Here is an 18448-nt window from a genome sequence, read left to right as displayed (position 1 = left end):
AAGGAAAGGACAAAGGAAAGGAAATGACAAAGGAAAGGACAAAGAAAAGGGCAAAGGAAAGGAAATGACAAAGGAAATTAAAGGACAAAGGAAAGGAAATTACAAAGGAAAGGACAAAGAAAAGGACAAAGGAAAGGAAATTACAAAGGAAATGAAAGGACAAAGGAAAGGAAATTACAAAGGAAATGAAAGGACAAAGGAAAGGACAAAGGAAAGGACAAATGAAAGAAAAGGACAAAGGAAAGGAAAGGACAAAGGACAGGACAAAGGAAAGAAAATTGACAAAGGAAAGGAAATGACAAAGGACAAAGGAAAGGACAAAGGAAAGGACAAAGGAAAGGAAATTACAAAGGAAATGAAAGGACAAAGGAAATGACAAAGGAAAGGAAAGGACAAAGAAAAGGGCAAAGGAAAGGAAAGGACAAAGGAAAGGAAAGGACAAAGGAAAGGAAAGGACAAAGAAAAGGACAAAGGAAAGGAAATGACAATGGAAATGAAAGGACAAAGGAAAGGAAACGACAAAGGAAATGAAAGGACAAAGAAAAGGGCAAAGGAAAGGAAAGGACAAAGGAAAGGAAAGGACAAAGGAAAGGAAAGGACAAAGAAAAGGACAAAGGAAAGGAAATGACAATGGAAATGAAAGGACAAAGGAAAGGAAACGACAAAGGAAATGAAAGGACAAAGGAAAGGAACTGATAAAGGAAATGAAAGGACAAAGGAAAGGACAAAGGACAGAAAAACTAATTTCTTTCATCCAACTTGAAAGTTTCTATCACATTATTCAGAATACCTACAAAAGAAAACACGCTGAGCATTTTTTATATGGAAACACATTTGATATCAAACAATAACAACGGAGAAACATCTAAATACGTATTTCTGATAACCAATCTTTGTTTGTGTTTAATCATTGTTAGGCACTTATGGCTGATGAATACAAAATAAACAGCGATAAAAGGACGGTTTCTGAACCAATACAAAGACATCAAACATGAGAAGAGGAATTGGCCATAGTTGGCAAGACACAAACAGATCTGGGACCAGGCAAATTTTCATATATCACAATATTGATTTTGAAATGATTGTGAGATCAAACACATTAGATGCAATATAAATCATTGTAAAAGTCTCATGGGAATTGTTTTGGCATATTCTCTCATCATTGGACATCAATATGATGGAAATATTAAACAGAAATAAAACAATACATATATTTTCATAAACTTCTATTTTTTAGAATATGTACGTTTACTCTTACACTTCTGATTTCCTTCACCATGTGAATAGAATCATGTTTAATCAGACCCATAGCTGGTGAATGTATCCACCCAAAGGGAGACAACAAGCAAGTTTGTGCCTCTGGGAAGCTTCTGACAGGTTTAGAAGTTATTATAAAACAGAATCAATTCTACGACACAATGCTCACAATAGCTGCACTAACAAATTCGGCAATACTCAAAATGGCAAAAAATAAATAGTAAATAAAGCGTTAGTCAGTTAGCATAGCATGGTTGGATATGTCCGGATGGAGGACGGTGCATGGGATGCAATCAGCCTCAGACACTGTTGGGGTTGTAGCAGAGCATGTTGAGCTGCAGGTTCTCGTCCCAGTGTCTGAGGATGATAAAGAGCTGGGTTGCAGCAGACTTGACTGAGGCTAAGTCCTTTCCTTCAGGGATGGTCTGGGCACTGAGCCACATGCTAGCCTTAGCTGCTATCAGCTCCCACTCTATGAAGTAGCTGGCTGAGCTGTGCTCCAGCCAGGCCAGGGCTACAGCCGTGGCCCACACCATGCCCTCTGTATTCAGCCTCTTCCTTGACCCCGGGCCACCACTTCCGCTGTCTGTCTGGGAGTGAGGGGAGAGAGGGTGCTCGGCGTAGGTGGAGGAGGTAGGGGTGGAGGGGCCGCCTAGGAAGGAAGGAGAAGACCCAGGCCAACCCTCAGTCCGTGGACTCCTGGCCTGGTGAGAGGGGCTGTGCCCCCCTTGTCTGTGGCTGCTGACAACCAGGTCTCCAGGCTTGTGCTGGTGGTGGCCTGCCAGGCTGGTTTCTGTCTCCTTAGCTGAGCTCTCAAACGGAGATGGAGAGGTGGACCTGTGGCTGTTGTCTGCAGCGCTGCTGTTTGAGCGGCGGCTGGCTGAGTGGGAGACGTGGTGACCCAGACTGACCCGGTGGCTGGTGAAGGGAGACGTCCACTTCAGCTTGTCCATGGACACGTTGATGGCCTCAGACAGAGCGATGTCCAGGCAGAACGCACCACATGCCAACTGTAAGGACACCTGTACCAGAGAGAGGTAGTTTAATACAAATTGTGAAATATATTTTCCTTTATTATGTTCCCCTAACCCTCACCTAATTGGAGTAAACTAATGGTAAACTAACAACACAAAGGCTTCTACTCCAAGTTTATACATACTATATACATGTATTTTATAATAGGTATCTTTTGTTTGTTTTTAATCCCATCCTTCAGCTACTCTCAACCCCTCCCATCTATCTCTGAAGACCATCCAGTTTTTATATTTTTCAACTGTGCTGTTATCATAGTTTTTTTTTTTTGCTAAAAGTATTATAATATTATTGATCGATTGACTATGACTTTTCAAATCACCCAGCAGTGCTATTGGCAGAGTTAGCTCCAGGTAAATGTTGTAATTCTTCAGCCATTTCTGAACCTGCAACCAAAAACAAGCTACTGTACATATGGACAGTATCAAAACAAATGATCTGATGATTCTGTCTCTTCATAGCAAAACCTGCAGAGCTAGGATGGTTCTATCCCCCATATACAGTACCTTGCAAAAGTATTCACCCCCCTTGGTGTTTTTCCTATTTTGTTTAATTACAACCTTAAATAGATTTTTATTTGGATTTCATGTATTGGACATACACAAAATAGTCCAAATTGGTGAAGTTAAATGAAAAAAAAAAAAAATTAAAAAACAGAAAAGTGGTGCGTGCATATGTATTCACCCCCTTTGGCTATGAAGCCCCTAAATAAGATCGGGTGCAGCCAATTACCTTCAGAAGTCACATAATTAGTTAAATAAAGTCTAGCTGTGTGCAATCTAAGTGTCATATGATTGGAGTATACATACACCTGTTCTGAAAGGCCCCAGAGTCTGTAACACCACTAAGCAAGGGGCACCACCAAGCAAGCAGCACTATGAAGACCAAGGAGTTTTCCAAACAAGTCAGGGATAAAGTCCACAGTGAATCATGGTGGTGGCAGCATCATGCTGTGGGGATGTTTTTCATCGGTAGGGACTGGGAAACTGGTCAGAATTGAAGGAATGATGGATAGAGCTAAATACAGGGACATTCTTGAGGTAAACCTGTTTCAGTCTTCCAGAGATTTGAGACTGGGACAGAGGTTCACCTTCCAGCAGGACAATGACTCTAAGCATACTGCTAAAGCGACACTCGACTGGTTTAAGGGGAAACATTTAAATATATTGGAATGGCCTATTCAAAGCACATACCCCAATCCAATTGAGAATCTGTGGTATGACTTAACAACGGGACAGTTGTAAATCATGCAGCGCCTTGTGTCGGTACAGATAAGTGTCTTACATCGGCTGAAAGCTTAAATTCTTGTTAATATAACTGCACTGTCTAATGTACAGTAGCTATTCCTGCGAAAAAATGCCATGCTATTGTTTGAGTAGAGCTCTTAAACAACAAAACACTTTTTTCACCTTGATAGGTTTGATAAATTCACCTCTGAAGGTGAAATGTGTACTTAAATCAGAGCAAGATTTCAGAATGTATCACCCAAAGGGTCCCAGAGATAACATTAAGTGTCGTTTTGTCAGATAAATCCTTTGTTAGATAAATCCCAGAAATGTCCTTGTTTTCCATGAAAACATACATAAAATGAGTTGCAAAATAAATAGGAAATATAGACAAGGTTATAAATAATGATTTTTAATTGAAATAATAATTGTTGTCCTTCAAACTTTGCTTTGGTCAAAGAATCCTCCATTTGCAGCAATTACAGCCTTGCAGACCTTTGGCATTCTAGTTGTCAATTTCTTGGGGTAATCTGAAGAGATTTCACCCCATGCTTCCTGTACAAATCTCCCACTTTACCACCACCAAAGCACCCCAGACCATCACATTGCCTCCACCATCCTTGACAGATGTCATCAAGCACTCCTCCAGCATATTTTTTTTTTTTAATTCTGCATTACTTTTGAGTAGTAAGACATGTATAAAAGCAACAGATGCGATTACTAAGATTACTAGCTCAAACGTGAGCTACCGAGTGGCTAGGACAGGCAGGCCCCATGCCATTGTGGAGGACTTATTCCTGCTGCAGCGGATATGGCTGGGACAATGCTGGGGAAAAGGCCCAAAAAATGATACAGACAATGCATTCATCAAACAACACTGTTTTACGACGCATCAGTGACATGGCAGGAGATGTTCTGAAACAATTACTGCTTCACATACATGTGAATACCAGTGAATTCTATGCATTACAGCTGACTTGGCGGACCTGGCACAGCTCCTGGTAGACAGTATGATGCTATTTTTAAAGTACTGGACAGCTTTGTGACATCTAATGGACTTTGGTGGTCAAGATGTGTTGGTATCTGTACTGATGGTGCAAAAGCCATGACAGGGAGACATAGTGGAGTGGTAACACGTGTGCAAGCAGTTGCTCCCAATGCCACTTGGTAAACTGCAGTATCCACTGAGAGGCTCTTGTTGCCAAGGGAATGCCTGACAACTTGAAAGATGTTTTGGACACTACAGTGAAAATGGTTAACTTTTTTAAAGCAAGGCCCCTCAACTCTTGTGTATTTTCTGCACTATGCAATGATATGGGCAGCAACCATATGGCACTTTTACAACATACAGAAGTGCGCTGGTTATCAAGGGGCAAAGTATTGACACGTTTTAAAAAAAGTGAGATACAAGCTTAACATTTTCTTTACGGACCATAATTTTCCACTTGTCTGACCGCTTGCATGATGACGAGTTTCTCACACGACTGGCCTATCTGGGTGATGTTTTTTCTCGACTGAATGATCTGAATCTAGGATTACAGGGACTCTCCTTAACTATATTCAATGTGCGGGACAAAATTGAGGCTATAATTAAGAAGTTGGAGCTCCCCTCAGTCTGCATTAATAAGCACAACACACGTCTTTCAATTATTGTATGATTTTTTGTGTGCAAATGAACTCAAGCTTCGGACAATGTCAAACGTGATATAGCAAAGCACCTGAGTGAGTTGGGTGCGCAATTATGCAGGGACTTAACCCAAAATGGATGACACAAACAACTGGATTCGTTATCCCTTTCATGCCCTGCCTCCTGTCCACTTAGCGATATCTGAACAAGAGAGCCTCGTCAAAATTGCAACAAGTGGTTCTGTGAAAATGTTATTTAATCAGAAGCCACTGCCAGATTTCTGGATTGGGCTGTGCTCAGAGTATCCTGCCTTGGAAAATTGCGCTGTTAAGACACTGATGCCCTTTGTAACCACGTACCCGCACTACCGTTCAAAAGTTTGGGGTCACTTAGAAATGTCCTTGTTTTTGAAAGAAAAGCACATTTTCTTGTCCATTAAAATAACATCAAATTCATCAGAAATACAGTGTAGAGATTCTTAATGTTGTAAATGAGTATTGTAGCTGGAAACAGCTGATTTTTTAACGGAATATCTACATAGGCATACAGAGGTCCATTATCAGCAACCATCACTCCTGTGTTCCAATGGCACGTTGTATTAGTTAATCCAAGTTTATCATTTTAAAAGGCTAATTGATCATTAGAAAACCCTTTTGCAATTATGTTAGCACAGCTGAAAACTGTGGTTCTGATTAAAGAAGCAATAAAACTGGCCTTCTTTAGACTAGTTGAGTATCTGGAGCATCAGCATTTGTGGGTTCGATTTCAGGCTCAAAATGGCCAGAAATAAAGACATTTCTTCTGAATCTCGTCAGTCTATTCTTGTTCTTAGAAATGAAGGCTATTCCATGCGAGAAATTGCAAAGAAACTGAAGATCACATACAACGCTGTGTACTATTCCGATCACAGAACAGTGCAAACTGGCTCTAACCAGAATAGAAAGAGGAGTGGGAGGCCCCGGTGCACAACTGAGCAAGAGGACAAGTACATTCGAGTGTCTAGATTGAGAAACAGATGCCTCACAAGTCCTCAACTGGCCGCTTCATTAAATAGTACCGCAAAACACCAATAGTGAAGAAGCGACTCCGGGATGCTGGACTTCTAGGCAGAGTTGCAAAGAAAAAGCCATATCCCAGACTGGCCAATAAAAAGAAAAGATTAAGATAGGCAAAAGAACACAGACACTGGACAGAGGAACTCTGCCTTGAAGGCCAGCATCCCGAGTCGCCTCTTCACTGTTGACATTGAGAGTGGTGTCTTGCAGGTACTAATTAATGAAGCTGCCAGTTGAGGACTGGAGTCAGAATAGAGGATTGCTAAGGATTGTTACCTAGAACCAAGATTGCCATTTCAAAAACATTTTTGGCAAGCAATTGTTATTTTGGCAAACAATTATTGGAATTCATCCTATATTGTCCTTAACATCATTACTCCATAGCAACAGATGTGACACACACACACACACACACACACACACACACACACACACACACACACACACACACACACACACACACACACACACACACACACACACACACACACACACACACACACACACACACACACACAATATCAGATGTTCAACAGTTGTTCTATCCCTGAGCCCAGTTGAAGCTGTTTGAGAGGCATGCAAAATTGAGCAAGAATGGCGAGATTTGATTAACCAATGTCAAGTCCTAGCTGATGGATCTCAGATACACACACACATTGGTCCCCCATTGTGACCATTTCCCCAAGTATCTGTGCAGTTAGACCTTTGTATATTTTGTGCCACCAGGGCCACAATAATTTCCCCCCTCTGTGATTGTCTGAGTTGTGACCCCCTCCCCATGGGTTACTGCAGCTAGTGTTGCCAGCACTGCCACTACCTGGGTAGGTGCACTTCACTGGAATCCCCACCAGCTAGGTACACGGTCGTTAAGGTTCTCATTAGCAGCTCTGAAAAATTCCTTGTATATTATGCTCATCCATCCGGGCGCTTTGGCTTTGTAAGACCAACCCTGCCAGGCAGACTCAGAATCTTGAGGGGGCGGTGCTGCTGACCATGTTAATATTTCTGCCTTGGCTGCATATACTTGCAGTAGACCTATAAAACAGACTTCCCCTTAGTGTATGGGTTGCTCAGGTGGGTGTCTAGGGTATAGGGTTGGGGACCGTTCCATCATGATAGGACAATAAATAAATACACTATATTCACAATTTATATAAAAATGTATATCACATATCCACACAAAATTGAAAGCTCTCTCTGTCACAACCCCTCCTCGCAGACACACATGGGCTCTGGCATTTGCAACCATTTTCCTTTTTTACTCACTTAACTCTACACTTTTCCAAACACAAAAACATCCACCTCACCTTTCATCACATGCCCAAACACTGTGTCTATGTCCTGTGTTTTATCCCTGTGTATATTCCTACCTCATTTCAGACTTTTGCAAACTTTTGCATTATTATACTTTCTTCTAATGCTGTCTTTTATCTATTTATATATACTATAAAGTTGAATACTAATTATTTTACAACATTCCCTATCTTGAACGGTATAGTATATTGTAGTTTATTTCTTTATCAGTTTGTTGTATTTTATTGTAAAAAAAAAATCCCTAATCCCAATCCCTACCATGATTAGTATTGGGTGTTCCATTATTCGACTCTGGGAAATATTTAGAATAGTTTAGGAGTAGTCTTGGTGTCTTTGAACAGTTGGTTATCAATACACAGTTTATCGACTACGAGAGCTACACATTTCCCTTTTAATCTATTTACCTTGAAGAGTGAGTACAGAACTTTGCACCGTTCTGCAATTTCCTTTGGGAACTGCTCATTCATGCTTATTTTCATGCCAGCGGTTATTTTATCTTTCATATTCTATCTTTAAAGAATGCAAATTTGTCAACATTTGTGTGCTCATATCTCTGTCCCAAACAGTGTACAGGTTTGAGTTTGTCGCCTGGGATCGGTAGTGCTTACAGAAATAACTATTTCCCTACACCTTAACATCTTCGGCCTCATTTACTTTGATACCAGTAAGTACCAGATTTTCTCTCATTGTTGCAGCTTTTTTGTCTTCAACTCCTTTATATCTTTACTGACTAGTTCAATTATGCCCAGACGAGACGGCCTACAGGGAGGAGGTGAGGGACCTCGGAGTGTGGTGTCAGGAAAATAACCTCACACTCAATGTCAACTAAACAAAGGAGATGATCGTGGACTTCAGAAAACAGCAGAGGGAGCAGCCCCCCATCCACATCGACGAGATAGTAGTGGAGAGGGTGGAAAGTTAAGTTCCTCGGCGTACACATCACGGACAAACTAAAATGGTTCACCCACACAGACAGCAAGGTGAAGAAGGCACAGCAGCGCCTCTTCAACCTCAGGAGGCTGAAGAAATTCGGCTTGTCACCAAAAACACTCACAACCTTTTACAGATGCACAATCGAGAGCATCCTGTCGGGCTGTATCACCGCCTGGTACAGTAACTGCTCTGCCCATAACCGTAAGGCTCTCCAGAGGGTAGTAAGGTCTGCACAACGCATCACTGGGGGCAAACTACCTGCCCTCCAGGACACCTACACCACCCGATGTCACAGGAAGGCCAAAAAGATCATCAAGGACAACAACTGTTAAACAGCCATCACTAACATTGAGTGGCTGCTGCCAGCATACTGACTCAACTCTAGCCACTTTAATAATGGAAAAATGTATGTAATAAATGTATCACTAGCCACTTTAAACAATGCCACTTTATATAATGTTTACATACCCTACATTACTCATCTCATATGTTCATATGTATATACTGTACTCTATACCATCTACTGCATCTTGCCTATGCTGTTCAGCCATCACTCATTCATATATTTTTATGTACATATTCTTATTCATTCCTTTACACTTGTGTGTATAAGGTAGTTGTTGTGAAATTGTTAGGTTAGATTACTTGTTAGATATTACTGCATGGCCGGAACTAGAAGCACAAGCATTTCGCTACACTCGCATTAACATCTGCTAACCATGTGTATGTGACAAATAACATTTGCTTTGATTTGAGTTTATCATTTAACTTTTATATTTTAAAAAACATGCCCTTTTGTCAATGGTGAATTACAGTAAACATGCTTAAAATCTATGTAGAACATATGGGCAGTTGGTTGTATTTAGATCCAGCGAACAGTCTTTTAACTAAAAACGAATGGTGGACCTGTGCAGCAACGCACCAGAGGAATGTAGTCTTTGTTCTCGTTCTCACTCTCCCCCACAGAGTCATTGGTTTTGCTGTGTGAGCGAAACATGAAGCCCCTGGCGGCCCGGGTCAGGAGTCTCGTCCGGTTGAGAGTCAGCCTGTAGAGTAGAGGAGAGGAATGCAACACCTCGAGTTCAACTTTACCTTTCATTCATTACCATTTGTGAGTACAAGTACATACATTGGAATTTCTCTGCGACGTAAAGGAGCATACACAGCCCTTATTATGGTCTTACTATGACCCTGCCATTTTCAGCACATACATATAGCTCAATAAAATAACAACTGAACTCAAACACCAAATGCCTCTTCCGTTTGTTATTGTGTCCTGTGTGTCCTGTAGCTCAGTTGGTAGAGCATGGTGCTTGTAACGCCAGGGTAGTGGGTTCGATTCCCGGGACCACCCATACGTAGAATGTATGCACACATGACTGTAAGTCGCTTTGGATAAAAGCGTCCGCTAAATGGCATATATTATTTCATGACAAAAAAGGACGCTCCAGGATAAGTGGTCAATGCGAGTTTTAAGATCTTTCCTTCAATAGAACTCAATAGCATCCTAAAGAATATAATGGACCTCAAGGGCCCTGGCACACAGTGAAGTGGTTTTCATTTTGTTAAAGGATGGGAAAAGGGCCATTTTTCCCCTCACACTGAGCGATGCATGAATGGTGCCTAGCGGACAAAAGCACCTGAGTGGTAATGTGTGCCTCAGAGATAAAGGTGATATCGGGGTGAGGTGAAGAATGGAGATTTATAAAGGATTCTGTTGAGCTGTGTTGTTATTAAAGCTCTACCTCCTCACAGAGTAATTATAGACCTCTCTCTAAATGTATTTTTTTATCCAAGATTTTTTTTAAAGTTGATTTCAAGCAAATGGTGGCTTGTCGGGCTTGCATTCACTTCACAGCACAGAAACTGATTTATTGAAAGTCAGTAATGACCTTCTGTTGGCTGCTGATGCCGGTGAAAGCTATATTCTAGTTATTTTGGATCTCAGTGCCGCGTTTGATACTATTGATCATACTGTAACATCCTTGTTGACCAGCTGGAAAGGTGGGTGGGAATCTCCAGTGTTGCCCTCGACTGGTTCAGGTCATATCTATGTTCTATGTTCATATCTAAATTCATGAACTTCTTTGAGGAAAAGATCATAACTATTAGAAAGCAAATTACGGATGCCTCTTTAAATCTGCGTATTCCTTCAAAAATGTTAGAAAAGGCTGTTGCGTGGCAACTCACTGCCTTCCTGAAGACAAACAATGTATACGAAATGCTTCAGTCTGGTTTTAGACCACATCATAGCACTGAGACTGCACTTGTGAAGGTGGTAAATCACCTTTTAATAGCAGACCGAGGCTCTGCATCTGTCCTCGTGCTCCTAGACCTTAGTGCTGCTTTTGATACCATCGATCACCACATTCTTTTGGAGAGATTGGAAACCCAAATTGGTTGGTTCTGGCCTGGTTTAGATCTTATCTGTCGGAATTATATCAGTTTGTCTCTGTGAATGGTTTTTCCTCTGACAAATCAACTGTTAATTTTGGTATTCCTCAAGGTTTCGTTTTAGGACCACTATTGTTTTCACTTTATATTTTACCTCTTGGGGATGTCATTCGAAAACATAATGTTAACTTTCACTGCTATGCGGATGACACACAGCTCTACATTTCAATGAAACATGGTGAAGCCCCAAAAGTGCCCTCGCTAGAAGCCTGTGTTTCAGACATAAGGAAGTGGATGGCTGCAAACTTTCTACTTTTAAACTCGGACAAAACAGAGATGCTTGTTCTAGGTCCCAAGAAACAAAGAGATCTTCTGTTGAATCTGACAATTAATCTTAATGGTTGTACAGTTGTCTCAAATAAAACTTTGAAGGACCTCAGCGTTACTCTGGACCCGGATTTCTCTTTTGACGAACATATCAAGGCTGTTTCAAGGACAGCTTTCTTCCATCTACGTAAAATTGCAAAAATCAGAAACTTTCTGTCCAAAAATGGTGCAAAAAAATTCATCCATGCTTTTGTTACTTCTAGGTTAGACTACTACAATGCTCTACTTTCCGGATACCCAGATAAACCACTAAATAAACTTCAGTTAGTGTTAAATACGGCTGCTAGAATCCTGACTAGAACAAAAATATTTGATCATATTACTCCAGTGCTAGCCTCCCTACACTGGCTTCCTGTCAAGGCAAGGGCTGATTTCAAGGTTTTACTGCTAACCTACAAAGCATTACATGGGCTTGCTCCTACCTATCTCTCTGATTTGGTCCTGCCGTACATACAGTACCTACACATACGCTACGGTCACAAGACGCAGGCCTCCTAATTTTCCCTAGAATTTCTAAGCAAACAGCTGGAGGCAGGGCTTTCTCCTATAGAGCTCCATTTTAATGGAATGGTCTGCCTACCCATGTGAGAGACTCAAACTCGGTCTCAACCTTTAAGTATTTATTGAAGACTCATCTCCTCAGTGGGTAATATGATTGAGTGGAGTCTGGCCCAGGAGTGTGAAGGTGAACGGAAAGGCCCTGGAGCAACGAACCGCCCTTGCTGTCTCTGCCTGGCATGTTCCCCTCTTTCCACTGGGATTCTCTGCCTCTAACCCTATTACAGGGGATGAGTCACTGGCTTTACCGATGCTCTTTCATGCAGTCCCTGGGCCGTCCCTGGGAGGGGTGCGTCACTTGAGTGGGTTGAGTCACTGATGTGATCATCCTGTCTGGGTTGGCCCCCCCCCCCTTGGGTTGTGCCGTGGCAGAGATCTTTGTGGGCTATACTCGGCCTTGTCTCAGGATGGTAAGTTGGTGGTTGAAGGTATCCCTCTAGTGGTGTGGGGGCTGTGCTTTGGCAAAGTGGGTGGGGTTATATCCTTCCTGTTTGGCCCTGTCCGGGTGAATCATCGGATGGGGCCACAGTGTCTCCTGGCCCCTCCTGTCTCAGCCTCCAGTATTTATGCTGCAGTAGTTTATGTGTCGGGGGGCTAGGGTCAGTTTGTTATATCTGGAGTACTTCTCCTGTCTTATCCGGTGTCCTGTGTGAATTTAAGTATGCTCTCTCTAATTCTCTCTTTCTTTCTCCCTCTCGGAGGACCTGAGCCCTAGGACCATGCCTCAGGACTACCTGGCATTATGACTCCTTGCTGTCCCCAGTCCACCTGGCCGTGCTGCTGCTCCAGTTTCAACTGTTCTGCCTGGAATGGAATCCTGACCTGTTCACCGGACGTGCTACCTGTCCCAGACCTATTATTATCTTGGCCATGTTCTGTTATAATCTCCACCCGGCACAGCCAGAAGAGGACTGGCCACCCCTCATAGCCTGGTTCCACTCTTGGTTTCTTCCTAGGTTTTGGCCTTTCTAGGGAGTTTTTCCTAGCCAATGTGCTTCAACACCTGCATTGCTTGCTGTTTGGGGTTTTAGGCTGGGTTTCTGTACAGGACTTTGAGATATCAGCTGATGTACGAAGGGCTATATAAATATATTTGATTTGATTTTGATTTGATGTCCCTCAGGGGTCAATTCTGGGCCACATCCTTTTTTCCCCTGTACATGCTTCCCCTTGGTGACATCATCCTCAATCTTTGTGGCGTAAATCCAATTCAAGTCAATGGTACCTATATTAAGCATTTTCGTGCTTCATCTAAGAGTATTTAAAATTGATGTGTAGCTCAAAAGTCACTTTTTGAGATTTAGATGTTTTACTAGCTGTTCTAACATAAGATGCATCATATGGATTACTTTATTCCTGCTGTGGAGATTGCATCACAAAACCCTCTGTTATAAAAAAAAAAAACAATAAACTGTGGTCACTAAACCTATCATGTACCCTCTCCAGAATATACAGTGAGCTCCAAAAGTATTGGGACTGCGACCAATTTTTGGTTGTTTTGGCTCTGTACTCCAGCACTTTGAACAATGACTATGAGGTTAAAGTGCAGATTGTCAGATTTAATTTGAGGGTATTTCATTCATAATGGGTGCATAATCCCCCCATTTTAGGTGTCCAAAAGTATTGGAACAAATTCACATGTGTATTAAAGAAGTCAAAAGTGTATTATTTGGTCCCATATTCCTAGCATCATCAAGCTGTGACTTGTTGGATCTATTTTTTGTTTGTTTTAGTTGTGTTTCAGATTATTTTGTGCCCAGTAGAAATGAATGATAAATAATGTATTGTGTATTTTGGAGTCACTTTTACGGTAAATAAGATTAGAATATGTTTCTAAACATTTCTATATTAATGTGGATGCGACCATGATTACAGATAATTCTGAATGAATCGAGTGAGAACGTTACATCTCACCACAATAACAGGGCAGTTTAGGGAGGTATTTGTGCATCTGTAACATTCTTCATTATTCACGATTCATTCAGGATTATCTGTAATCATAGTAGCATTCACATTAATGTAGAAGTATTTAGAAACATATTATATTGCAATTTACAATGAAAGTAACTCCAAAATGATACAATACATTTTCTACCATTCATTTCGGGCACAAAATAATCTGAAACACAACCAAAACAAACAGAAAATGCATCCAACAAGTTTGTAGATTCACAAGCTTGATGTAACCATTTTGTGCTAGGAATATTGGACCAAATACTTGTCATGCCCTGACCATAGAGAACCATTGTTTCTCTATGGTATAGTAGGTCAGGGCGTGACTCGGGAGAGATTTAGTATATGTATGTCTATGTTGTATTCTAGTTTATTATTTCTATGTGGGTATTCTAGTTTTCATATTTCTAGGTTGGTGTGCTTGATATGGTTCCCAATTAGAGGCAGCTGGTTATCGTTGTCTCTAATTGGGGATCATATTTAAGACGCATTTTTTCCACCTGTGTTTTATGGAATATTGTTTGGAGTTAGTGCAAGTAGCACCGCTGTAGTCACGGTTCGTTGTTAATTTCGTTTGTTCCTTCTTTATTGTTTTGTGTTTCACTAAATAAAGATGTGGAACCCAGATGAGGCTGCATGTTGGTCCGAGTATGCTTCAAACGATTGTGACAATACTAAACCTTTGACTGCTTTAATACACATATAAGTGAAATTGTTCCAATACATTTGGTCCACTAAAATGGGGGGACTACAGAGAAAGTCGGAAGTTTACATACACTTAGGTTGGAGTCATTAAAACTCATTTTTGAAAAACTCCACAAATTTCTTGTAAACAAACTATAGTTTTGGCAAGTCGGTTAGGACATCTACTTTGTGCATGACAAGTAATTTTTCCAACAATTGTTTACAGACAGATTATTTCACTTACAATTCACTATCACAATTCCAGTGGGTCAGAAGTTTACATACACTAAGTTGACTGCCTTTAAACAGCTTGGAAAATTCCAGAAATTGATGTCATGGCTTTAGAAGCTTCTGATAGGCTAATTTACATCATTTGAGTCTATTAGGTGTACCTGTGGATGTATTTCAGGGCATACCTTCAAACTCAGTGCCTCATTGCTTGACATCATGGGAAAATCTAAAGAAATCAGCCAATACTTCAGAAAAAAAATTCTAGACCTCCACAAGTCTGGTTCCTCCTTGGGAGCAATTTCCAAATTGAAAATTTCTCAATTCATCTGCACAAACAATAGTACGCAAGTATAAACACCATGGGACCACGCAGCCTTCATACCGCTCAGGAAGGAGACGCCTTCTGTCTCCTAGAGATGAACATACTTTGGTGCGAAAAGGGCAAATCAATCCCAGAACAGCAGCAAAGGACCTTGTGAAGATGCTGGAGGAAACAGGTACAAAATAATCTATATCCACAGTAAAACGAGTCCTATATCGACATAACCTGAAAGGCCGCTCAGCAAGGAAGAAGTCACTGCTCCAAAACCGCCATAAAAAAGCCAGACTACAGTTTGCAACTGCACATGGGGACAAAGATCATACTTTTTGGAGAAATGTCTTCTGGTCTGATGAAACAAAAATAGAACTGTTTAGCCATAATGACCATTTGGAGGAAAAAGGGGTAGGCTTGCAAGCTAAAGAACACCTTTTTTAATTTTACTAGGCAAGTCAGTTAAGAACAAATTCTTATTTTCAATGAAGGCCAAGGAACAGTGGGTTAACTGCCTGTTCAGGGGCAGAATGACCGATTTGTACCTTGTCAGCTGAGGGTTTCGAACTTGCAACCTTTCGGTTACTAGTCCAACGCTCTAACCACTAGGCTACCCAACCGTGAAGCACAGGGTGGCAGCATCATGTTGTGGGGGTGCTTTGCTGCAGGAGGGACTGGTGCACATTCTTAAAATAATAAAGTGGTGACCCTAACTGACCTAAAACAGGGAATTTTTACTAGGATTAAATGTCAGGCATTGTGAAAAACTGAGTTTAAATGTATTTGTCTAAGGTGTATGTAAACTTTCGACTTCAACTGTATGTACAAAAAGGGCTGTAATGTCGAAACGGTTCACCCGATATGGATGAAAATACCTTCAAATTAAAACTGACAGTCTGTACTTTAACCTCATAATCATTGTATCATTTCAAATCCAAAGTGCTGGAGTACAGAGCCAAAACAACCAAAGATGTGTCACTGTCCCAATAATGTTGGAGCTGACTGTATAGTAACAGGAAGGGAAAATAAGATCTAGTAGGTCCCTAAGTAGCAGAGGTGTGAACTCGAGTCAGAAATATGATGACTTGCAACTCGACTTTGGCACCAATGACTCGTGACTTGACTTGAACTTGAGCCTTTTGACTCGACCTGACTTGATAACAACCCCCCCAAAAAAAAAAGTGTGCAGCTCTTCATTTAACGGATTACAGTTTGAATCGGCATCAGCCAATCAAATTGTGCCAGCTGAGAATCAGTTGTGCATGGCAGTGCAGAGGAACATTGGCGGGTGAATTCAGATGGAGCCCTTGGAAAGATGATACCCCAAATTATTATTTTGGTTATAAAGACGACGCTGTATCAACAAAAAACAGATTGCAACTTTCAAAACATGCGGGAAGAAAATTACAGACGGAGGCGCAACAATTTCTCACTTTGTGCGTCATTTGAAGCTGCACAAAGAACGGTATGTCGGGGCTAATATAGCCGACAGCTATATAATTTATAACTAGTGTAGCATGTAGGCAACGTAACGTTAAATCAATGAGCCTCCACACAGTCAGTCAGTGCGGGAACGTGATCATTGCACCCAAGATTGAGCTACAATTGGCTAGGCAGTTGGTACCCTAAATCATGCCTGATGTTACTACCGTTCCTAAAACCATTGACACACGTTAGCCTACTGTAACCACACATAGAGTGTGTGTGTGTGTGTGTTAAGGTTGGGAGATTGTGTACAATTGTCCCTGACAGTCTCCAGCCTGGCCCTCTCCATCACCCACTTGGCTGAGAAGAGGCTCTCCACCGACTTCTGGTCTGAGGTCACCGACGGGCTCCTCTGAGAGGCTGAGAGAGAGGCTGAGACAGAGAGAGAGAGAGAGACGGGTCACGCTAGTTTTCCATTTAGCTATTTTCTCTCTCCCCTGAGCTCAAGACTCCACTCCACACAACACCGCCACAGAGATCACAGATAAAAGACACCTATAGAGGCCTGGCAGCCACAACAGAGGACACACACAATCTAGCAGCTGTGTATATGTGTGTGTGTTGATGACATCTTATCAATGTAGACCATAAGAAAACAAATGCGTTTTTCTCAGTTGCTCGATTTGGAAGCCAGTCATTTAACCTTGAAAGCAAAACAGGACAGATAAAAACTCACCATCTGTAAAGCTGCATCTGTCCCAGGTAGAGGATGAGGGGGTGCTACATGGAGAGGCCCCATCTTCCAAACCTAAAACCCACCAAAAAGATAGGTCAATGCCATTTGAAAAGTATCACTCTGGACAACATGAACAGTATACTATATGTGTAAAACATGAAAAGCATCTGGATATTAAAACCTGTCAGATCTGTCTGTTTGGCAGGCAGATGACCTCTTCAAACTATCACTTGTTAAAATGTCGATGGAGAAAAAGGCAGACGTTTTACCCGTCCCCAACCGATTGTGTTTTTTTGTAACTTATTTTGTAACTTATTTTGTACATAATGTTGCCGCTACCGTCTCTTATGACTGAAAATAACTTCTGGACATCAGGATTCCGATTACTCACCACGGACTGGCAGAATCCTTTTTTTTCCTTTAAAGAGTCTGACAAGCCCGACGTAAACAATACACGGCTTTCTCGGGAACAGGCCCAGATCCCTGTGATTTGCGTGAAGAGGAGGCGGAGAAAAAGGGGCCAGAGGGCGGGCTGCCTTCTGAGAATCCGTAGGCAATCGAATAAACCCTCACTTCCTTCCATTCTGCTAGCAAACGTGCAATTTTTGGGTAATAAAATCGATGTCCTACGCGCAAAATTAAACTACCAACAGGACATTCAAAACTGTAATATCTTATGCTCACGGAGTCGTGGCTGAACAAAGACAATATCAACATACAGCTGGCTGGTTATACGTTGTGCCAGCAGGATAGAACAGCGGCGTCTGGTAAGACAAGGGCAGACTATGTATTTTTGTAAATAACAGCTAGTGCAAGCTATTGCTTGCCTGAGGTAGAGTATCTCATGATAAACTGTAGACCACACGATCTACCTAGAGAGTTTTCATCTGTATTTTTTGTAGCTGTTTACATACCACCACAGTCAGAGGTTGGCACTAAGACAGCATTGAATGAGCTGTATTCCGCCATAAGCAAACAAGAAAACGCTCACCCAGAGGCGGTGCTCCTAGTAGCCGGGGACTTTAATGCAGGGAAACTTAAATCCATTTACAGAATTTCTATCAGCATGTCAAATGTGCAACCAGAGGAAAACAACTCTGGACAACCTTTACTCTACACACAGAGACACATACAAAGCTCTCCCTCGTCCTCCATTAGGCAAATCTGACCATAATTCTATCCTCCTGATTCCTGCTCACAAGCAAAAATTGATCTAATGACTAGATCAATAAAAAAGTGGTCAGATAAAGCAGATGCTAAGCCACAGGACTCTTTTGCTATCACAGACTGGAATATGTTCCGGGATTCCTCCAATGGCATTGA

General features: G+C 41.6%; 1 protein-coding gene across 4 annotated transcripts in view; it reads right to left on the bottom strand.

The window, feature by feature from the left end:
- Positions 1-1545: 1545 nt before the first annotated feature.
- Positions 1546-18448, bottom strand: part of vwa5b1 (von Willebrand factor A domain containing 5B1) — a 59064-nt gene continuing 42161 nt past the window's right edge. For 3 of the 4 annotated variants that reach the window (XM_052485066.1, XM_052485065.1, XM_052485067.1), the window contains 4 exons: positions 17126-17197; positions 16746-16821; positions 9367-9490; positions 1546-2279 (listed from right to left, as the gene is read on the bottom strand). In XM_052485066.1, the coding sequence (XP_052341026.1) occupies positions 1557-2279; positions 9367-9490; positions 16746-16821; positions 17126-17197 (995 nt within the window). In that variant the 3' untranslated portion in view covers positions 1546-1556. The remainder of the gene's footprint in view (positions 2280-9366; positions 9491-16745; positions 16822-17125; positions 17198-18448) is intronic. The other variant, XM_052485068.1, reaches the window with a different exon arrangement.

This window comes from Oncorhynchus keta, chromosome 28 (assembly GCF_023373465.1).
Source record: "Oncorhynchus keta strain PuntledgeMale-10-30-2019 chromosome 28, Oket_V2, whole genome shotgun sequence".
NCBI lineage: Eukaryota > Metazoa > Chordata > Actinopteri > Salmoniformes > Salmonidae > Oncorhynchus > Oncorhynchus keta.
Note: the sequence above shows the minus strand (reverse complement) of the source record. Positions and strands in the feature narration are given on the sequence as shown.